The sequence below is a fragment of the Balaenoptera physalus genome (assembly GCF_965194825.1).
Source record: "Balaenoptera physalus genome assembly, chromosome: 16".
In the NCBI taxonomy this organism is placed as follows: Eukaryota; Metazoa; Chordata; class Mammalia; order Artiodactyla; family Balaenopteridae; genus Balaenoptera; species Balaenoptera physalus.
Window position 1 is genome coordinate 3,550,026 of NC_138898.1, and position 24,548 is coordinate 3,574,573.

Sequence of the window (24,548 nt, forward strand, 5' to 3'; positions counted from 1 at the left end):
AAACCATCAATAAAACAAAAAGACAACCTACCGAATGGGAGAAAATATTTGCAAATGATGTGACTGACAAGAGGTTAATATCCAAAATCTACAAACAGCTCGTACAATTCAATATCAAAAAACCAAACAATCCAATCGAAAAAATGGGCAGAAGACCTAACTAGATATTTCTCCAAAGAAGGCATACAGATGGCCAACAGGCACATGAAAAGATGCTCAACATCGCTAATAATTAGAGAAATGAAAATCAAAACTACAGTGAGGTATCACCTCACACCAGTCAGAATGGCCATCATCAAAAAGTCTATATATAGCAAATGCTGGAGAGGGTGTGGAGAAAAGGGAACCCTCTTACACTGTTGGTGGGAATGTAAATTGGTACAGCCACTATGAAGAACAGTGTGGAGGTTCCTTAAAAAATTAAAAATAGAACTATCACATGACCAGCAATTCCACTCCTGGGTATAAATCCGAAAGAAACAAAAACACTACTTTGAAAAGATACATGCACCCCAATGTTCATAGCAGCACTATTTACAATAGCCAAGACATGGAAACAACCTGAGTGTTCGTCAACAGACAACTGGCTTAAGGTATATGTACATACACACATGGAATATTCAGCAGCCATAAGAAAGAATGAAAACCTGCCATTTGCAGCAACATGGATGGACCTAGAGAATATTATGCTTAGTGAAATAAGTCAGACAGAGAAAGACAAGTACTATATGATATCATGTATATATGAATCTAAAAAATAATACAAATGAACATGTATACAAAACAGAAATAGACTCACAGACATAGAAAACAACCTTGTGGTTACCAAAGGGGAGGGGAAAAGGGGGAGGGACAAATTCGGGGTATGAGATTAACAGATACAAATTACTATACATAAAATAGATAAGCAGCAAAGATATACTGTATAACACAGGGAATTATACCCATTATCTTGTAATAACCTATAAGGGAGTATAATCTCAAAACTGCAGAATCACTACGTTGTACACCTGAAACTAATGCAATATTGTAAATCATCTATACTTGAATTTTAAAAAAAGGAAACTACTGAAGCACTTCTGGAGAACTACAGCAGACAGAAAGAGAGGTGACAAAAGCAAACTCAAACTGAAATAGAGATGCTCACCAATAATCCTGTCTCACTCACAATCACTCCCTCCACGATTTCAGCCTCCACATGGGCATCAGTTTCACATAAATGCTTTAGAAAAATTTCAAGTCCTACATGTTTGGAGTTACTGGCAAATAGGCAAAACCTCCAACGTTGAATCACCAAATGGCAAGAGTCTGTTGTAATGCCTATATCTTAGGTTTCTTGTAACCATGAAAATATGTAACATAGGTGAAAGAGTTAGAACACAGTATGATCAATAAATGTGAGACTCCTTCCTTCCAAAAAAAAAAAAAAAAAGAGTTGAGGAAATTAAGACAAAGGCCACACAACAGAAGATCAAACACAGACACACAATCCAAATGATACAACACAGTTGTGACAGGTATCTGCATACTTGACTCCAAGCTTCCTGGTGGCCAAGGCAAAAAGGGAAACACAATTAACTACAAAATGTGCATTCTCCTTAAGATACTAACAGACAGCTGTTACACAGAAGTACAACTTATTTTGATCCTGAGGCCTCCAAGAATGGTCTTCCAAGGGTGACAAGGAAGGGACACAGTGCAGCCTAAGGCAGCAGTGACACTTAGGAGAAGGGCTCTGTTAAAATACAGATTCCTGTTCAAGAGATTTGGGGTGGGGCCTGGGAATCTGTGCTTTCACAAAGCTCCCTGGTGATTTGGATGGACGCTCTGATGCTGGAACGGGCGTGGATCGGGTGACCAATTACCCCTGCACCCCATATTTCCCGCTGTGTGAGCACAAGCAAGTGACTGCACTGTTCTGAGCCAGCTAGCCTCATCTGAAAAATAGGACCATTAATAGCACCTACCCCAGAGAGCTCTCGCAAGGCTCCAAGGAGGTGATACGCATGAAACGCTTAGCAGGAAGCTGGTACACAGAAGACACTGAATACATGTTAGCAACGACCGTCATTAATAACCACACTTTTCTGTCCCTCCTTAGATGGTGCCTGTAGGGCAGGATTCAAGTCACCCAGGAGGAGCTGGGCTCCCACCCGGCACTGCAGGTCGGGAAGAGGAAAAGCAGCAAATATTTACCAACATCTGTTATCATGCAATTCCCCCCCCCCCCCGCTGCAATGACGCCTCAACACTTCCCAAAGGAGCGGCTTCCTTTGCAGCAATTAAAATTAAGCCATTTTTTTCCTGCTAAGCCCAGACAAAGTAAGGTTTCTGTATTTTCTAAACCCTGTGTCCACAGAACTGAGACCCTGCACTGTGCCCCAGCTTTCCTGACACCTTCAGCAGAAAGAAAGTACCACGGCTGATGCTCGGTTCATAGTGATTCTAAGAGTGCCAATCTCCATCTCCAGCCTTAAAAGCATCAAGCCTCCTCCTCAAAATTCCGCAGATTTCAAGGCAAGCACGGGGCATGGGAGCAGCAGCACAGAACACTTTTTCCTGGGAATTCGTGTTTCCCAGAGGCCTGAGTGGCGGCAGCCTGTTCTGGATGTGGGAGAACAAAACGTACAAAGGGACCGGCTGGAGGGTCACTTAATGCACGTGCATTTAACGCCTGTGTTAACGTGCTAACTACCAGCTCCTGGAGGAGCTACTGAGCATTAATCAACTTCTCACATGCGGTCCCACAGCAGAGGACGCCCCAAGGGAGACTTAACAGAAGGTTTGTGCATCGCGGAGGTGCCTGCCGGGCAAAAAACACCACAGTCACGGAGGAGAACAATGTACTGACATTAACAACCACGCTAACACGACCTTGGCCCTCCAGGCGCTGCTTCTACAGCAGCTCAGTACCCTGGCCTGGCCTACTGCCTGCCCAGGTGACAACTAGCCTGAGTGCGTCCAGCCAGGACCAAACAGCAGCGGCTCCACCCCCCCAAGCGCCTCCTGCAGGGATGCACTTTCACCCGTCTGTCCAGGGACTAACCTGGAACCTTCCAAAGGGGTCCCAGGAGGAAGGTGCTGCCACGGTGTTGAATTTACAAACCAGGGGGAGATTCAGAGAAGGCAGTGCTGGCCCAAACCCACCCCGCTGTGACGGAAAGCCTGGGATTTGAACCTACTTGTCTACGTTTCCCCGAAGCCCGTGGTCGGCCGAGAGTCTGTTCGCTCACCGCACTGTTCCGGGGGTGGGGTGGGAGAATATCTGCATCCCCTCCGGCTCCCGCCAACACAGGCATGGAGTGTTTTGCACAGAAGCCCAGGACATTGGCTGGAGGCCTGAATGTCCCCTGATGGAAGCCACACCAGTATGAGAAACCGAAAAGCAGAGACTTAGATAAGCCAGGCCCCCAGAGCTCTGCTTCCCCTGCCGCCCAGGCCCGGGGGGTTCTGAGGGACCACCCATCGCCTGACTCCTAGCCCGCCTCCTCTGAGCTGTGTGACCCTGGGCAAGTTCCTTAACCTCTCTCATCAAGCCTTAGTTTTCTCATCTGTAAAATGGAGATGATGATAACACCTACTCTATCGGTTCCTGTAAAGATTAAATGAAATGAGGGAAAGGAAGCAAAACATACTGTACGGGGTCTGCACTTAAAAGGGAAAGTTGTCACTTGATCACTTGGTAGTGTATACAGATGTCGAATTACAATGCTGGTCACCTGAAGCTTATATAATAATAATAAAAGAGAAAGCTGTCGGGCGTCCTTAAATGGCGTGCACACAACCCAACTGAAGCAAGACAGTAATTTCTAGAACATGCCCACTGTGTGAGGCACGGGAGCTGCGGGTCTGTAATACTCTGCGATTCGTTTACACACGCCGTAAAGGTGAGCTGGGCTCCCATGTAGAAAGGGGATGACCATGATCACAGAGCTTTACTCCTCCTTTAGTCCCAAGCTGACTCCGACTTCATGCAAATCCCCAGAGCCAGCACACAGAGTCAGGGGAGACCGTGACCACTTCATCCAGAAAAGCCCTAGGAGCGCCCAAAAGATAAAAGAGTAAGGGTCTGGAAACTTAAAAAAATACACAATACGAAAACACCAACTGCACTTCAGGATACAGTGAATGGCACGTTGCCACAGCAACCAGAGGCTGAATTATTCAGCAAGTGATGGCAGAAGAATCTCTGAAAGGAGGCAAAACAAAGACAAAGGATCCAATTAAACCATTTCTGCAGGGGAAACAAACTGGGCCGGCCAGGAAGGCTACGTCTGCCCACCTGGGATGTGACTTCTCAACCACGCTCTCTTCGTGTCTAATTCTGGGGTTGATTTTCCGTTTTTAAACATGGTGACAAACGTCCAAGGAGCTACTATGTTCTAGTCCAAGGTTTAAAATGAGTTATAGATTCCGTGAGTAACAGTCCAGGGCCTGTGTTTGGGGTACCACTTAATTAGGGGTCCTTTGAGGTTTCCCAGTACCCCACCTTTTCCCACCTCCCGTCTGCACTGGGAGACAGGAGTGGGGTCCCCACAGTTCTCTTAAGCCAAGCACCATCATGACCACTTTGTTATCCTTGAATCACATATACTACAATGTTTACTATTTTTTTTTCTTTAATTCACTTAATATTCTATCTTGAAAGAGAAGTTGGTTTGTTTAGCAAATAGAAAACCATTATCGCTTGGCATAATTAGATGACAACTGCAAAAATAATACGTGTAAACATCATTTTTTTGACTTGCGGGCAGGGAAGGATGTTTTAAAACATGGCACAAATAATATGGACCATAAAGTATATCAGGGCCCAGGAAACTTCCCCGTGGGCTGCTGTTTATGTTTGTACATAAAGTTGCATTGGCATGCAGCTGCACTCACTCACCATGTATTGGCCATGGCTGTGTTAGGGTGACGACAAAGTCATGTGGTCACAGTAGACACAGTAGGATCCACAGAGCCAGAAATACTCAGTATCTGACTCTTCACAGAAAAAGACTGCTGACACCTGAAGTACATGATCGATAATCTGACAACTTTAAAAAAAAACTGGGGCTTTCCTGGTGGCGCAGTGGTTGAGGATCTGCCTGCCAATGCAGGGGGCACGGGTTCGAGCCCTGGTCTGGGAAGATCCCACATGCCAAGGAGCAACTGGGCCCGTGAGCCACAACTACTGAGCCTGCGCGTCTGGAGCTTGTGCTCCGCAACAAGAGAGGCCGCGATAGTGAGAGGCCCGCGCACCGCAATGAAGAGTGGCCCCCGCTCGCGCAACTAGAGAAAGCCCTCGCACAGAAACGAAGACCCAACACAGCCAAAAATAAATAAATAAATAAATTTATTTTAAAAAATAAAATAAAATAAAAAACTTTTGCATATCAAAAGAAAGCATGAACAAAATGACAATACGTCCTGAAGAGGGAGAAGAGGTATAATTCACAGACCTGGAAAAGATTAGAAGCTGCAATTTCCAGAGTAAAATCCTCAAATCATTAAGATAAAGAAAACTGCAGGTAATGTACATGAAAGGAACTGAAAAAAAAAACAGAGAGCTAATAAACACTGAAAAATAAGTTCAATCTCATTAGAAACGAGAGGAACCCACGCCTCCTGCGATGGTGCATCCCAGCCATGACATAGGCAACAAGGACACCAAGCTTGATCTGCCAGCATATCCCCTTGGCCGTGAGATCGATGCACCTGTGTTTCCACCCCGCCTTCCTTCCCACCCACATGCATTTACTAAGCACCCATCTGGTCTGTACCAAGCCCCAGAGTGGGTACCAGCCACACAGGAAGAGGGCTGACGATGTTCTCCGGGAACACGGAGCTCAGGGGAGCTCCCTCCCTCGTTACCCACAACTGTATCTCTAGCAACGGCCACGGCGCCTGCCTGCCCCTCATTTGAGTAAAGTAAGCCTTTGCTGAATGACCAGACACAGAGTGATACGTGCGTGGTGGGTTGACAATCTCACTGCAATCAGGCTAAGAACGTCCAACCTGGAGAGGCCCCCTCAACCCGTTAATATCAGGGAATTCGTGAAAATCCCCCTCTCAGCCCAGAGACTGATCAGGTCGGGGTGGGGCTCATCAATCTGTATTTTAAAAAGCTTCTCCCTGGTCTGGGTTCAGAGCCGATGCAGGAGGAGGGGCTGAGGACCGGGCTCCCAGGCCCCACCAGCCGTGGCGAGCAACGACTTACTGAGCACCTACTTTGTGCCAGGGCTCGGCCATACACCTTCCTTATGGGATCTCCCCTCAAATTCACAATGACCTTGAGAGCATCAGCACCCCACTTTATAGACGAGGAAACCAAGACCTGGGGAGGTAAGGCCGCTGGTCCAAGGTCCCCCAGCACGTCAGCACAGAGCAGGGATTCGAACCGGGGCTATGTGATTCCAAGCCCTCAGGACCCCAGCTGGGGACCCCCGCTGCCTGCAGAAATGGGCGCCACGCTGAGCCCGGCCCTCCTCCACCGTGATCCCGCAGCTGGTATCATCCCCATTTTATAGGTAAGAAAACTGAGGCCCACAGAATCACAGCATCTGGGCACTGGGCTTCAACCACTCACACTCATTGCTCTCCACTCTGAAAAAACTCAAAGGATTTTGGAGGGTGGGAACACGGGGCCCAAGCTCCCCGGCAGAGAGCAGCAACAAGGGCCCGTCCACCCGAAACGAGGAGCCCTGAGCCTCGGGCAGAGGAAAGACCACCTGGAGAAGAAGTCCAGGGCGACCTTCAGATCACGGGTCCTCGACTGGGGGATGGCTCCATCCCCCAGGGGACACTTGGCAGTAACTGGAGACACTTTTGGTTGTCACCGTGGGGGGCAGGGCGAGGGGCCGTGAGCATCTCCAGGGTAGAGGCCAGGAATGCTGCTAAACGTCCTACCGCGCACAGGATGGCCCCATCAGAGTCACCCAGACATCAGGAGCCCCGAGCTCGGGAGCCCCTGCTTCCGGCCCTCGCTCCTCCAGAGGGCGGGGGGGCACCACAGACCAGCAGCACCGGCAGCCCCCCGGAGCTTGTCCACACCACAGGCCTTGCTTGGCTTCTATAACCAGTGCGCCTCCACAGGGAAGAGTGGCCCCCAGGGGGCATCGGGCAATGTCTGGGGACAGTGTCGGCTGTCACAGGGGCGTGCAGCCTGCAGAGGCCAGTGCCCTGATGGCCCCCGCGGTGAACAGCCATCCGGCCCTGAGCGTCGACAGTGGCGAGGCTGGGAAACCCCGCCCCGGGCACTGCGTTTGGAGCCGGGACACCGCAGTGTGGGGAAGGTGGGACACCCGAGGGGTCGGGCTGCAGGGCTGGGACCAGCCCCCACTGTGTCCACGCGCCACTTACTTGGAGAGTTTCATCTCAATCTGCTGCCGGATCTCCTGCCTCTCTTCAGCCGTCCTCCTGGGGAAGATGTTGCGGTCTTCCAGTTCCTGCTTGCTGGGCCGGTTCCTCAGTTTCACTGCCAGGAGCTCCTTCTTGCATTTCCTCGGCAGCGTTCCTAAGAGAAGGGGCCACGGGAAAGCGGGTGTCAGGCAGGCGCTGGCTGCCAGTGTAGCCAGAACCTCCCACCGTCCTGCAGGAAAGAGCCTGGACCAGAGCCATGGGGGCGCGTCTGGCAGCTGTGACGCCCTCCGGCGAACGGTGGGCAACGCACCTCCCTTCACGAAGGCCCACACACAACCACGCCTTCCACGGATGGGGGATCGTTCATGTATCCGGGGTCTCCAGAGACAGTCCCGATCGACACCCTTTGCCCCAGAGTGATTACTAATAGCACCACTTTTTCTTTCAGAAGTGTCCGAGTGCAGATCATAAATTACAGTTACTTTACCCATGGTGGTCCGTCCCCCCATCCCCCTGTCACCCACCTCTGCCCGCTGCCTGTGACCCCGTGGCCATGTGGGTCCTCTTTCATTCCTGGAAGATCCCAACTCAGGGTCTCTGCACCATGTCCTTCCCATGCCGACCCCCCTGCTCCGCCTGGACCCTCCAGGGCCGGCCACCTCCTGAACCACGCCGCTGGCCTTGAACCCTGCCCTCAAAGAGGCCCGATGGGTCCTCCCATCACCATCACCCACCCGATGAACTCCTCCCCTATCTGGTCTCTTTCTTGTTCACTCGTTTATCCTCCATCTCCTCCACTAGCTTTTAAGTTCGACAACAGTCTGTTCTCCTGGGTCCTGGAACAGTGTTGACGCAGCAGGTTATCAAGGAACACGGTTGAGTGAGCCTGGTTCACATTGACATTGACGTTTAGTTCTACACACGTCCAGAAGCAGCAGAGTGACATCGGTGTGCACGTAATGTCTTAAGGAATGACGTTTAAACGTACTGAAGAGCAGAAAAGGGGGCTGGCTGCATTCACGGGCAGAAAAGGAAACGGCATGGGGCTGCATGAAGAACAGAGTCCTTACCTGCCCCCCGGGCAAGCGCACGTGCCAATAACGGGCAGGGAACTCTGGAGCAGAACGTAGACTGCAGTTTTGCGGCGTGTAGTTTTGCGCTTTTACTATGGCATGGGTTTAAATCCCGGGGGCTCAGACCATCATCCGATGAGGTCAACCCCACAGATAAACTTTATTTCTTAAGAATAATGGCTCTCCAAAGAAAGCCCATTCCTACTGTGGGGTACAGGAATACAAAGCAAGAAATAAGTCTAGTAAGGTGATAGTTTAACAGAAGTCTGGGATAAAGTAAGATATAAAAAATTGGACTTGACTGAGGCTTGAGTTTCTAATATGAACTTGTTTGCTGTGTGTCTTATTAGAGACAAAGAGAAAAATAATGACCCCCAAAGCCATTTCATCCAGGACTCCAGCCCGATTTTGTTTTAATAACTTTATACATGGCTACAGTCCTGTATTTATAGAATCATGAAAGCGTAAGGCAGTCACATGCATTTTTCTGTTGATCTTTACTGCATGGTCTAGGGGAAATTGAAAGCTAAACTGGCATTTATGAACTGAGGGAGTCTCAAAGGTCTCAGGACAAATACTTCGTGAATGTCAAAGGTCTGATAGGTGGCGAGAAGGATTGCCATTTTTAGACAACTGTAATATGCTAACCATGAAACTACACTGAATGTGGGTTCATCTTTTTAGCTTTTGATAAAGAATGTCTTTAAGCCTACTGCAACCGTCTCAGCATACTTGTCATTACAAACTTTAAGCATATTTGTTCTTAACTGAGAGAAGGATCCTTTCATCAGAGATTTCTAGTTGTAATGAGAATTCACTCCACAGGAAATCTCTGTGCTAAGAGCAAGTAATTCTCCTCTGCTTATTCATCCAGGCCCTAAGAGCACAACATGGCACCCAGTAGGGCCACGATGAAAACGTCTGGGCTGACGGTCTTCCCCAAGCTATCAGGAGCTTAACAGGTTTGGCTACTTAAAAGTCAAAAAGTGAAACTTCCAGACAAATAGCTTAAAGTGAGGGCTTTTCATGAAGTTGAGTGGCACTTCTACACAACTGATGGAATTAATCTAAACGAACAAGGGATCCAGAGCAGGATGTGACACTGAGAAACAGAGGCCAGGAGACCTTCCTGTCCTGACGATGGGAACAAGCCACCCTCTCCCCCAAAGGCCCCCAAACACACTTGTGATCCTACCTTTGGGGCCAGAAATCCCACTTCCCAGAGTCTGCTCCCAAAACAAATGGGACAAGCACACAAAACACACAAAAGAGGGTGTTCACGCAGCCTCATTTACGAAAGAAAGAAATTAAACACAGTCGAAATATGACAAGACAGCATATGTTAAATTATGGCGCACCTCTATCATCTGAATATCATGAACCTATCATGAACCTAAAAACAGTGGTATATACATTACTGAGGGACAAAATGACAGACATGATATGTTGCTAAGAAAAGCAACTTGTAGGAAAGTATGTACGTTTTATACATAAATATATCTGTGTATGTGTTGGCATCTAATTTTGTAAGTATTTATAATCTTATAAATCAGCATAGAGATGCCAGGAATGGATTTTACTTATTAATTTTGGTTTTCTGTATTTTATTTTTAATCATCAACATAGCTTTCTTATATCAAAATAATTGTTTAAAAAGAAAGACCTTTGTGGAGTGACAGCAGCGAAGATGGTGGAAAATTCTCTCTATAAAAGCAACAAGAAAACTGCAAAATCATCAGAGTCAACTTTTTCAGAACTCTGTAAATTAACCAAAGGGTTGCAGCAACACAGGGAATCTTTATTCAAGGAAAACTGGATGAATCTCAGGAAGAATGTTTTACTCTGTCCCTTTCTCCCCTGGCCCTTTCTCCAGCTTGGTAGCAGCCTTGAAGCAGTCTGTTTTCTGCTGAAAACCAGGGGCCCAGCAGCCACTGGAGGGAGGGGAACAGGCTTCATTCCCAAAGAGCTGTCATCATTTGACCTGTCGCTGGTTTCCTGAAGTCCCCACTGCAAGGCTGTCTGCATTGGATCTGACTCAGAGCTGGCCCAATGCAAAACTACCTTCTCCCCAGGGGCGTGCTTGTCAAAAACAATACTGTCTTTCCAAGCGCAAGGCTTTCATTTATCTTTAGACCAGTCTTCCTCAATACTCTATGGAGTTCTTGATTGGCCAAAGCCAATAAAAATCAATGCATAGGCCAAAAATAGTAAGTCAATTAAAAGTAAAACCTTAGAAGAGAAAAAGAAAGGGACTGAGAAAATATTTGAAGAGATTATAGTTGAAAACTTCCCTAATATGGGAAAGGGAATAGTTAATCAAGTCCAGGAAGCACAGAGAGTCCCATACAGGATAAATCCAAGGAGAAACACGCCAAGACACATATTAATCAAACTATCAAAAATTAAATACAAAGAACAAATATTAAAAGCAGCAAGGGAAAAACAACAAATAACACATAAGGGAATCCCCATAAGGTTAACAGCTGATCTTTCAGCAGAAACTCTGCAAGCCAGAAGGGAGTGGCAGGACATACTTAAAGTGATGAAGGAGAAAAACCTACAACCAAGATTACTCTACCCAGCAAGGATCTCATTCAGATTTGACGGAGAAATTAAAACATTTACAGACAAGCAAAAGCTAAGAGAATTCAGCACCACCAAACCAGCTTTACAACAAATGCTAAAGGAACTTCTCTAGGCAGGAAACACAAAAGAAGGAAAAGACCTACAATAATAAACCCAAAACAATTAAGAAAATGGTAATAGAACATACATATCAATAATTACCTTAAATGTAAATGGATTAAATGCTCCAAACAAAAGACATAGACCGGCTGAATGGATACAAAAACAAGACCCATATATATGCTGTCTACAAGACACCCACTTCAGACCTAGGGACACATACAGACTGAAAGTGAGGGGATGGAAAAAGATATTCCATGCAAATGGAAGTCAAAAGAAAGATGGAGTAGCAATTCTCATATCAGACAAAACAGACTTTAAAACAAAGACTATTACAAGACACAAAGAAGGACACTACATAATGATCAAGGCATCAATCCAAGAAGAAGATATAACAATTGTAAATATTTATGCACCCAACATAGGAGCACCTCAATACATAAGGCAAATACTAACAGCCATAAAAGGGGAAATCAACAGTAACACAATCATAGTAGGGGACTTTAACACCCCACTTTCACCAATGGACAGATCATCCAAAATGAAAATAAACAAGGAAACACAAACTTTAAATGATACATTAAACAAGATGGACTTAACTGATATTTATAGGACATTCCATCCAAAAACAACAGAATACACATTCTTCTCAAGTGCTCATGGAACATTCTCCAGGATAGAGCATATCTTGGGTCACAAATCAAGCCTCGGTAAATTTAAGAAAATTGAAATCGTATCAAGTATCTTTTCCGACCACAGCGCTATGAGACTAGACATCAATTACAAGAAAAAACCTGTAAGAAATATAAACACATGGAGGCTAAACAACACACTACTTAATAACCAAGAGATCACTGAAGAAATCAAAGAGGAAATCAAGAAATACCTAGAAACAAATGACAATGGAGATACGACGACCCAAAACCTATGGGATACAGCAAAAGCAGTTCTAAGAGGGAAGTTTATAGCAATACAATCCTACCTTACGAAACAAGAAACATCTCAAATAAACAACCTAACCTTACACCTAAATCAATTAGAGAAAGAAGAATTAAAAAACCCCAAAGTTAGCAGAAGGAAAGAAATCATAAAGGTCAGATCAGAAATAAATGAAAAAGAAATGAAGGAAACGATAGCAAAGATCAATAAAACTAAAAGCTGGTTCTTTGAGAAGATAAACACAGTTGATAAACCATTAGCCAGACTCATCAAGAAAAAAAGGGAGAAGACTCAAATCAATAGAACTAGAAAAGAAAAAGGAGATGTAACAACTGACACTGCAGAAATACAAAGGATCATGAGAGATTACTACAAGCAACTGTATGCCAATAAAATGGACAACCTGGAAGAAATGGACAAATTCTTAGAAATGCACAACCTTCCGGGACTGAACCAGGAAGAAATAGAAAATATGAACAGATCAATCACAAGCACTGAAATTGAAACTGTGATTAAAAATCTTCCAACAAACAAAAGCCCAGGACCAGATGGCTTCACAGGCAAATTCTATCAAACATTTAGAGAAGAGCTAACACCTATCCTTCTCAAACTCTTTCAAAATATAGCAGGAGGAACATTCCCAAACTCATTCTATGAGGCCACCATCACTCTGATACCAAAACCAGACAAAGATGTCACAAAGAAAGAAAACTACAGGCCAATATCACTGACGAACACAGATGCAAAAATCCTCAACAAAATACTAGCAAACAGAATCCAACAGCACATTAAAAGGATCATACACTATGATCAAGTGGGGTTTATCCCAGGAATGCAAGGATTCGTCAATATTTGCAAATCAAACAACGTGATACACCATATTAACAAACTGAAGGAGAAAAACCATATGATCATCTCAATAGATGCAGAGAAAGCTCTTGACAAAATTCAACACCCATTTATGACAAAAACCCTCCAGAAAGTAGGCATAGAGGGAACTTTCCTCAACATAATAAAGGCCATATATGACAAACCCACAGCCAACATCGCCCTCAATGGTGAAAAACTGAAACCATTCCCACTAAGATCAGGAACAAGACAAGGTTGCCCACTCTCACCACTATTATTCAACAGAGTTTTGGAAGTTTTAGGCACAGCAATCACAGAAGAAAAAGAAATAAAAGGAATCCAAATCGGAAAAGAAGAAGTAAAGCTGTCACTGTTTGCAGATGACATGATACTATACATAGAGAATTCTAAAGATGCTACCAGAAAACTACTAGAGCTAATCAATGAATTTGGTAAAGTAGCAGGATACAAAATTAATGCACAGAAATCTCTTGCATTCCTATGCACTAATGATGAAAAATCTTAAGAAAACACTCCCATTTACCATTGCAACAAAAAGAATAAAATATCTAGGAATAAACCTACCTAAGGAGACAAAAGACCTGTATGCAGAAAATTATAAGACGCTGATGAAAGAAATTAAAGATGATACAAATAGATGGAGAGATATACCATGTTCTTGGATTGGAAGAATCAACATTGTGAAAATGACTCTACTACCCAAAGCAATCTACAGATTCAATGCAATCCCTATCTAACTACCAATGGCATTTTTCACAGAACTAGAACAAAAAATTTCACAATTTGTATGGAAACACAAAAGACCCCGAATAGCCAAAGCAATCTTGAGAAAGAAAAATGGAGCTGGAGGAATCAGGTTCCCTGACTTCATACTATACTACAAAGCTACAGTAATCAAGTCAGTATGGTACTGGCACAGAAACAGAAATATAGATCAATGGAACAGGATAGAAAGCCCAGAGATAAACCCACGAACATATGGTCACCTTATCTTTGATAAAGGAGGCAAGAATATACAGTGGAGAAAAGACAGCCTCTTCAATAAGTGGTGCTGGGAAAACTGGACAGCTACATGTAAAAGAATGAAATTAGAACACTCCCTAACACCATACACAAAAATAAACTCAAAATGGATTAAAGACCTAAATGTAAGGCCAGACACCATCAAACTCTTAGAGGAAAACATAGGCAGAACACTCTATGACATAAATCACAGCAAGATCCTTTTTGACCCACCTCCTAGAGAAATGGAAATAAAAACGAAAATAAACAAATGGGACCTAATGAAACTTAAAAGCTTTTGCACAGCAAAGGAAACCATAAACAAGACCAAAAGACAACCCTCAGAATGGGAGAAAATATTTGCAAATGAAGCAACTGACAAAGGATTAATCTCCAAAACATACAAGCAACTCATGCAGCTCAATAACAAAAAAACAAACAACCCAATCCAAAAATGGGCAGAAGACCTAAATAGACATTTCTCCAAAGAAGATATACAGTTTGCCAACAAACACATGAAAGAATGCTCAACATCATTAATCATTAGAGAAATGCAAATCAAAAATACAATGAGATATCATCTCACACTGGTCAGAATGGCCATCATCAAAAAATCTACAAACAGTAAATGCTGGAGAGGGTGTGGAGAAAAGGGAACCCTCTTGCACTGTTGGTGGGAATGTAAATTGATACAGCCACTATGGAGAACAGTATGGAGGCTCCTTAACAAACTAAAAATAGAACTACCATACGACCCAGCAATCCCACTACTGGGCATATACCCTGAGAAAACCATAATTCAAAAAGAGTCGTGTACCAAAATGTTCATTGCAGCTCTATTTACAATAACCAGGACATGGAAACAACCTAAGTGTCCATCAACAGATGAATGGATAAAGAAGATATGGCACATATATACAATGGAATACTACTCAGCCATCAAAAGGAACGAAACTGAGTTATTTGTAGTGAGGTGGATGGACCTAGAGAGTGTCATACAGAGTGAAGTCAGAAAGAGGAAAACAAATACCGTATGCTAACACATATATATGGAATCTAAAAAAAAAAAAAGAGAAAAACAAATGGTCAGAAGAACCTAGGGGCAAGACGGGAATAAAGATGCAAACCTACTAGAGAATGGACTTGAGGATACGGGGAGGGGGAAGGGTAAGCTGGGACAAAGTAAGAGAGTGGCATGGACATATATACACTACCAAACGTAAAATAGATAGCTAGTGGGAAGCAGCTGCATAGCACAGGGAGATCAGCTCGGTGGTTTGTGACCACCTAGAGGGCTGGGATAGGGAGGGTGGGAGGGAGGGAGATGCAAGAGGGAGGAGATATGGGGATATATGTATGTGTATAAGTGATTCACTTTGTTATAAAGCAGAAACTAACACACCATTGTAAAGCAATTATACTCTAATAAAGATGTTAAAAAAAAAAAAAAAAAAGTAAAACCTTGATGTTACCAGATCCAGCTCAACTCCAGCCAATGTTCAGAGCTTTTCCCACACACAGCTGACAGACAGGGCTCAGGAAGCAGGGTGGGCAATGCTGGCTCTTCTCCCAGGACCCAGCATGGCCCAGAGAGCTGCTGCCCCCAGAGCTCTGGGCTCCACCTCAACGGGCGGGGTGCAGCCTCCCGAGCTCCACGCAGGCCGACCCGCCAGCGTGTGTGGGACTCAAGACGTACCCTCAGCCCCGTCTCATCAGCGCCCATTAGCCACCCAGTGGAGAAAGGATGCTCGTGGGGGTCTCAGGGCTTGGACCACTCTCTTCCTTGTGAAGCCTCCCTTCTCCCTCCCTGCGCACCACTGGCCGGCATCCTCCCACTGCCATAGCCACGCCTCTGTCTCCTTTGCTGGTTCTGCATCATCTCCCCTCTAGACGTGGGTGAGCCCAGGACTCAACCCTCAAACCCCTCCTCCACGCTTGCTTCCTACACAACCTCCTGAGTCCCACGACACTAATGACCAGCTGCCAATGCTCAGAATCTCCCTCTCCAGCTACATCCTCTCTCCTGAATCCATGCTGCATCTTCGGCTTCCTTCATGATGTCTCTACCCAGGTCCCAATCAGGCATCTCAAACTTAGCACGTCCACAACTGAGCTCCTGTTTTCTTGCTGAAGTGCTGATAGGTTAAGCGACAGAACCGAGATTCATACCCAGGCCCGAGCTCAGCATCCACACTCTTAGCTGTGACCTTCACAGATCTGTTAGGTTCAGCAAGGCACCATCTCTAGTGCACCTGTCGTACGCCTGGCCCCCAAGAGCAGAAATGAGGACCACATGGTGCACGCCCCACTGAGCTCACTCAGGTGAGGGAGGGAGACGTGAAAACAAGCACCTGTAATGATCTGAAACACATTATGTGTGCTCCTATTTGCACATCGTCACAACGTATTCTAATTATCTGTTTGTGTGGCTTTCCCTAACCACAGTCATTATCTGAGCTTGAAACATTTTCACTCAATGGAGAAAAACAAATCTGGTGAGCTCATCCACGGAGAGGACTCTGCCTTGTTCATTTCTTTCCCTGCACAAACTCGGGAAATGTCTGCTGAATTACATAGCACAAGGAGGAGTAAACAGGCCACATGAGGAAGGGGGCTTGAGGTCAAGATCAGGAAGGGTTTCTGAAGGAAGGAGCATCTGGGCTGGAACCTATAAGAAAGATTCCCTCCTGAGGACCTGTAGTATCAGAACCCAGCTTGTTCCACAGAAGGGATGTGCCATGAAAACTTGTCTCGGGCTCCAAAGTAAGAGTGGTGACTTTAACTTCTACTTCTGACCAGGATGGAGTAACACACACTGAATTTCCCACCCACAAATAAAACAAACAAAAATCAAAATATATGAAACAACGGTTTTGATGACACTGGAAAGGACAGTGAGTGACCCCTGAGATGGGAATCAAATAAAGTGAGCCCTATGATGACCGAGCTTACTGCCTCTGGAGACTTTCTAGGCCATGGACCGGGGAGAGGCACCCGGAAGAGCTTGGAAAACTCCCTGAGTTGAAAAGATGAAGCCTAGAGACCAAGGCAGCGAGAGTCTGCAGGGTGGAAATGGGAGGGAGAGCAACACAGACAGAAGCTGGAGATCTGCAGAACCAGACCGTGGACGTAAACTCAATAAAATCAATGATCACGTGAAGTGTAAACAGTCTCAACACCTTAACTAGAGGCAAACATTCTTAGGATGGACAAAAAAGCAAGAGCAAACTACACGCTGCCTACAAAACATGCACTTTAAATAAAAAGATGCAAATATTATAGATGAAACGTACAAAGGGAAAACGAGGTACCATTCTAAGATTAATCAAGAGAAAGTTGAAGTGGTCTATTAACATCAGACAAGGGAGATTCCAGAGCAAAGGAGTTAGTCAGGGATAAAGAGGATCATCCCAAGCGATAGAGGGACAACTTCATTAGGAAGATGGGACAGTCCTAGATATTGATGGCCCTATTAAGAGGGTCAAATATACGAAGCAGAAACTAATAGAACTGAGAGAAGTAGATAAATCTACAGTTATACTTGGAGATTTCAGACCTCTGTCTAAGTAACTGATAGAACAAGTAGACAGAAAATGTGTAAGGAGGGACACATCCCTGGTGGTCCAGTGGGTAAGACTCCGTGCTCCCAATGCAGGGAGCCCGGGTTCGAACCCTCGTCAGGGAACTAGATCCCACATGCATGCCACAACTAAGAGTCTGCAGGCCACAACTAAGAGGTCTGCATGCCGCAACTACAGATCCCGTGTACTGCAACAAAGATCCCACATGCTGCAACAAAGACCCAGCGCAGCCAAAGTAAATAAATAATTAATAAAATTTTTTTAAATGTGGAAGGATACGGAGGATTTGACCAACACTATCAAGAAATCTGATCCGAGGAGGATTAACCAAGATGGCGGAGTAGAAGGACGTGCTCTCACTCCCTCTTGCGAGAGCACCAGAATCAAAACTGGCTGCTGGACAATCATTGACAGGAAGACCCTGGACTTCACCAAGGAGGATACCCCACGTCCAAGGACAGAGGAGAAGCCACAGTGAGACGGTAGGAGGGGCGCAATCAGAGTAAAATCAAATCCCATAACTGCTGGGTGGGTGACTCACAGACTGGCGAACACTTATACCACAGAAGTCCACCCACTGGAGTGAAGGTTCTGAGCCCCACGTCAGGCTTCCCAACCTGGGGGTCCGGCTACGGGAGGAGGAATTCCTAGAGAATCAGACTTTGAAGCCTAGTGGGAATTGATTGCAGGACTTTGACAGGACTGGGGGAAACAGAGACCCCACTCTTGGAGGGCACACACAAAGTAATGTGTGCATCGGGACCCAGGGGAAGGAGCAGTGACCCTGGGGGAGACTGAACCAGACCTACCTGCTGGTGTTGGGGGGTCTCCTGCAGAGGCAAGTGGTGGCTCTGTTTCACCGTGGGGATAAGGACACTGGCAGCCGAGGTTCTGGGAAGTTCTCCTTGGCGTGAGCCCTCCCAGAGTCTGCCATTAACCCCACCAAAGAGCACGGGTAGGCTCCAGTGTTGGGTTGCCTCAGGCAAAACAACCAACAGGGAGGGAACCCAGCCCCACCCATCAACAGTCAAGTGGATTAAGGTTTTACTGAGCTCTGACGCCACAGCAACAGGGAGGGAACCCATCCCCACCCAACAACAGTCAAGTGGATTAAGGTTTTACTGAGCTCTGACCACCACAGCAACAGTCAGCTCTACCCACCACCAGAGCCTCCCATCAAGCCTCTTAAATAGCCTCAACCACCAGAGGGCAGACAACAGAAGCAAGAAAAACTACAATCCTGCAGGCTGTGGACCAAAAACCACAGTTACAGAAAGATAGAGAAGATGAAAAGGCAGAGGGCTATGTACCAGATGAAGGAACAAGAAAAAACCCCAGAAAAACAACTAAATGAAGTGGAGATAGGCAACCTTCCAGAAAAAGAATTCAGAATAATGATAGTGAAGATGATCCAGGACCTCGGAATAAGAATGGAGGCAAAGATTGAGAAGATGCAAGAAATGATTAACAAAGACCTAGAAGAATTAAAGAACAAACAAACAGAGATGAACAATACAATAACTGAAATGAAAACTACACTAGAAGGAATCAATAGCAGAATAACTGAGGCAGAAGAATGGATAAGTGACCTGGAAGACAGAATGGTGGAATTCACTGCTGCGGAACAGACTAAAGAAAAAAGAATGAAAAGAAATGAAGACAGCCTAAGAGACCTCTGGGACAACATTAAACGCAACAACATTCGCATTATAGGGGTCCCAGAGGGAGAAGAGAGAGAGAAAGGACCAGAGAAAATATTTGAAGAGATTATAGTTGAAAACTTCCCTAACATGGGAAAGGAAATAGCTACCCAAGTCCAGGAAGCACAGAGAGTCCCATACAGGATAAACCCAAGGAGAAACATGCCGAGACACATAGTAATCAAAGTGGCAAAAATTAAAGACAAAGAAAAATTATTGAAAGCAGCAAGGGAAAAATGACAAATAACATACAAGGGAACTCCCATAAGGTTAACAGCTGATTTCTCAGCAGAAACTCTGCAAGCCAGAAGGGAGTGGCATGATATACTTAATGTGATGAAAGGGAAGAACCTACAACCAAGATTACTCTACCCGGCAAGGATCACATTTAGATTTGATGGAGAAATCAAAAGCTTTACAGACAAGCAAAAGCTAAGAGAATTCAGCACCACCAAATCAGCTCTACAACAAATGCTAAAGGAACTTCTCTAAGTGGGAAACACAAGAGAAGAAAAGGACCTACAAAAACAAACCCAAAACAATTAAGAAAATGGTCATAGGAACATACATATCGATAATTACCTTAAACGTAAATGGATTAAATGCCCCAACCAAAAGACATAGACTGGCTGAATGGATACAAAAACAAGACCCATATATATGCTGTCTACAAGAGACCCACTTTAGACCTAGGGACACATACAGACTGAAAGTGAGGGGATGGAAAAAGATATTCCATGCAAATGGAAATCAAAAGAAAGCTGGAGTAGCTATACTCATATCAGATAAAATAGACTTTAAAATAAAGAATGTTACAAGAGACAAGGAAGGACACTACATAATGATCCAGGGATCAATCCAAGAAGAAGATATAACAATTATAAATATATATGCACCCAACATAGGAGCACCTCAATACATAAGGCAACTGCTAACAGCTATAAAAGAGGAAATCGACAGTAACACAATAATAGTGGGGGACTTTAACACTTCACTTACACCAATGGACAGATCATCCAAAATGAAAATAAATAAGGAAACAGAAGCTTTAAATGACACAATAGACCAGATAGATTTAATTGATATATAGAGGACATTCCATCCAAAAACAGCAGATTACACGTTCTTCTCAAGTGCGCACGGAACATTCTCCAGGATAGATCACATCTTGGGTCACAAATCAAGCCTCAGTAAATTTAAGAACATTGAAATCATATCAAGCATCTTTTCTGACCACAACGCTATGAGATTAGAAATGAATTACAGGGAAAAAAACGTAAAAACGACAAACACATGGAGGCTAAACAATACGTTACTAAATAACCAAGAGATTACTGAAGAAATCAAAGAGGAAATAAAAAAATACCTAGAGACAAATGACAATGAAAACACGACGACCCAAAACCAATGGGATGCAGCAAAAGCGGTTCTAAGAGGGAAGTTTATAGCTATACAAGCCTACCTAAAGAAACAAGAAAAATCTCAAGTAAACAATCTAACCTTACACCTAAAGAAACTAGAGAAAGAAGAACAAACAAAACCCAAAGTTAGCAGAAGGAAAGAAATCATAAAGATCAGAGCAGAAATAAATGAAATAGAAACAAAGAAAACAATAGCAAAGATCAATAAAACTAAAAGTTGGTTCTTTGAGAAGATAAACAAAATTGATAAGCCATTAGCCAGACTCATCAGGAAAAAGAGGGAGAGGACTCAAATCAATAAAATCAGAAATGAAAAAGGAGAAGTTACAACAGACACCGCAGAAATACAAAGCATCCTAAGAGACTACTACAAGCAACTTTATGCCAATAAAATGGACAACCTGGAAGAAATGGACAAATTCTTAGAAAGGTATAACCTTCCAAGACTGAATCAGGAAGAAACAGAAAATATGAACAGACCAATCACAAGTAATGAAATTGAAACTGTGATTAAAAATCTTCCAACAAACAAAAGTCCAGGACCAGATGGCTTCACAGGTGAATTCTATCAAACATTTAGAGAAGAGCTAACACCCATCCTTCTCAAACTCTTCCAAAAAATTGCAGAGGAAGGAACACTCCCAAACTCATTCTATGAGGCCACCATCACCCTGATACCAAAACCAGACAAAGACACTACAAAAAAAGAAAATTACAGACCAATATCACTGATGAATATAGATGCAAAAATCCTCAACAAAATACTAGCAAACAGAATCCAACAACACATTAAAAGGATCATACACCACGATCAAGTGGGATTTATCCCAGGGATGCAAGGATTCTTCAATATACGCAAATCAATCAATGTGATACACCATATTAACAAATTGAAGAATAAAAACCATATGATCATCTCAATAGATGCAGAAAAAGCTTTTGACAAAATTCAACACCCATTTCTGATAAAAACTCTCCAGAAAGTGGGCATAGAGGGAACCTACCTCAACATAATAAAGGCCATATATGACAAACCCACAGCAAACATCATTCTCAATGGTGAAAAACTGAAAGCATTTCCTCTAAGATCAGGAACGAGACAAGGATGTCCACTCTCACCACTATTATTCAACATAGTTCTGGAAGTCCTAGCCACGGCAATCAGAGAAGAAAAAGAAATAAAAGGAATACAAATTGGAAAAGAGGAAGTAAAACTGTCACTGTTTGCGGATGACATGATACTATACATAGAGAATCCTAAAACTGCCACCAGAAAACTGCTAGAGCTAATTAATGAATATGGTAAAGTTGCAGGATACAAAATGAATGCACAGAAATCTCTTGCATTCCTATACACTAATGATGAAAAATCTGAAAGAGAAATTATGGAAGCACTCCCATGTACCATTGCAACAAAAAGAATAAAATACCTAGGAATAAACCTACCTAGGGAGACAAAAGACCTGTACTCAGAAAACTATAAGACACTGATGAAAGAAATTAAAGATGATACCAACAGATGGAGAGATATACCATGTTCTTGGATTGGAAGAATCAACATTGTGAAAATGAGTATACTACCCAAAGCAATCTACAGATTCAATGCAATCCCTATCAAATTACCAATGGCATTTTTTACGGAGCTAGAACAAATCATCTTAAAATTTGTATGGAGACACAAAAGACCCCGAATAGCCAAAGCAGTCTTGAGGCAAAAAAATGGAGCTGGAGGAATCAGACTCCCTGACTTCAGACTATACTACAAAGCTACAGTAATCAAGACAATATGGTACTGGCACAAAAACAGAAACATAGATCAATGGAACAAGATAGAAAGCCCAGAGATTAACCCACGCACCTATGGTCAACTAATCTATGACAAAGGAGGCAACAATATACAATGGAGAAAAGGCAGCCTCTTCAATAAGTGGTGCTGGGAAAACTGGACAGCTACATGTAAAAGAATGAAATTAGAATACTCCCTAACACCATACACAAAAATAAACTCAAAATGGATTAGAGACCTAAATATAAGACTGGACACTATAAAACTCTTAGAGGAAAACATAGGAAGAACACTCTTTGACATAAATCAGAGCAAGATCTTTTTTGATCCACCTCCTAGAGTAATGGAAATAAAAACAAAAATAAACAAGTGGGACCTAATGAAACTTCAAAGCTTTTGCACAGCAAAGGAAACCATAAACAAGACGAAAAGACAACCCTCAGAATGGGAGAAAATATTTGCAAATGAATCAACGGACAAAGGATTAATCTCCAAAATATATAAACAGCTCATTCAGCTCAATATCAAAGAAACAAACACCCCAATCCAAAAATGGGCAGAAGACCTAAATAGACATTTCTCCAAAGAAGACATACAGACAGCCACGAAGCACATGAAAAGATGCTCAACATCACTAATTATTAGAGAAATGCAAATCAAAACTACAATGAGGTATCACCTCACTCCTGTTAGAATGGGCATCATCAGAAAATCTACAAACAACAAATGCTGGAGAGGGTGTGGAGAAAAGGGAACCCTCTTGCACTGTTGGTGGGAATGTAAAGTGATACAGCCACTATGGAGGACAATATGGAGGTTCCTTAAAAAACTAAAAATAGAATTACCATATGACCCAGCAATCCCACTACTGGGCATATACCCAGAGAAAACCGTAATTCAAAAAGACACATGCACCCGAATGTTCATTGCAGCACTATTTACAATAGCCAGGTCATGGAAGCAACCTAAATGCCCATCAACAGACGAATGGATAAAGAAGTTGTGGTACATATATACAATGGAATATTACTCAGCCATAAAAAGGAATGAAATTGAGTCATTTGTTGAGACGTGGATGGATCTAGAGACTGTCATACAGAGTGAAGTCAGAAAGAGAAAAACAAATATCTTATATTAATGCATGTATGTGGAACCTAGAAAAATGGTACAGATGAGCCAGTTTGCAGGGCAGAAGTTGAGACACAGATGTAGAGAATGGACATATGGACACCAAGGGGGGAAAACTGCGGTGAGGTGGGGATGGTGGTGTGCTGAATTGGGCGATTGGGATTGACATGTATACACTGATGTGTATAAAATTGATGCCTAATAAGAACCTGCAGTATAAAAAAGCAAACAAAACAACTAATACTAAACTTTCATTGGGTTATTTGTATGGAAATATGTTAATATAAATGTTTCAGACATTACATGAAATTTCTAAAAATCTTATATTTGTATTTGTATGGAAATATGTATGGAAATATGTCAATATAAATGTTTCAGACATTACATGAAATTTCTAAAAATCTTATATTTGTATTTGTATGGAAATATGTATGGAAATATGTTAATATAAATGTTTCAGACATTACATGAAATTTCTAAAAATCTTATATGTTCTGGTATAATGTTATAAGTAATAATCCTAGTTATTACTTTAAAATGTATATCTCAGAAATAACTAATTTTCTTGTCAACTGCATTATTATGAACTTTCATCAAATCTTTTACCGTGGTCATTTTTAAGTCTTTTGCCATTTACAGACAGTTCTGGGTGTACTCTGATGATTTTGCAAATATGTTCCTATAAAAGGGTTTCATCTTCAAGAAATTCATGGAAAAGACTCTGACAAGTACAGATTTCTGGTAACTGACTGTACTGCTGAACTGAATGAATAAGCATTTTCAGAACTCTGATGAAAAACTGATGAACTCATAAAAGTGCTAACAAAAGATCAAGATGAAAAAAAACAATTAATTACATGGGACTGAGTGAACTGATGAGGATGAGTATAATTTTTGTGACTTTCTGTCTGAATTAAAAAAAAAAAAAAATCCCACAAGGACTCAGAGGCAAAGAATATACAAATCAATTTTCACTGCAAAGTAAAGGAGCTGTTACAGTGGAGGATTACTGGACTGAATGT

At 43.3% G+C, this 24,548-nt stretch overlaps 1 protein-coding gene across 12 annotated transcripts in view; it reads right to left on the bottom strand.

Annotated features, from left to right (window-relative positions):
* The window catches only part of PHACTR3 (phosphatase and actin regulator 3), a 420,216-nt gene that overhangs the window by 31,015 nt on the left and 364,653 nt on the right, over window positions 1-24,548 (bottom strand). For all 12 annotated transcript variants that reach the window (XM_082428333.1, XM_082428335.1, XM_082428334.1 and 9 more), the window contains one exon: window positions 7,342-7,495. In XM_082428333.1, coding sequence (XP_082284459.1) covers window positions 7,342-7,495 — 154 coding nt within the window. The remainder of the gene's footprint in view (window positions 1-7,341; window positions 7,496-24,548) is intronic.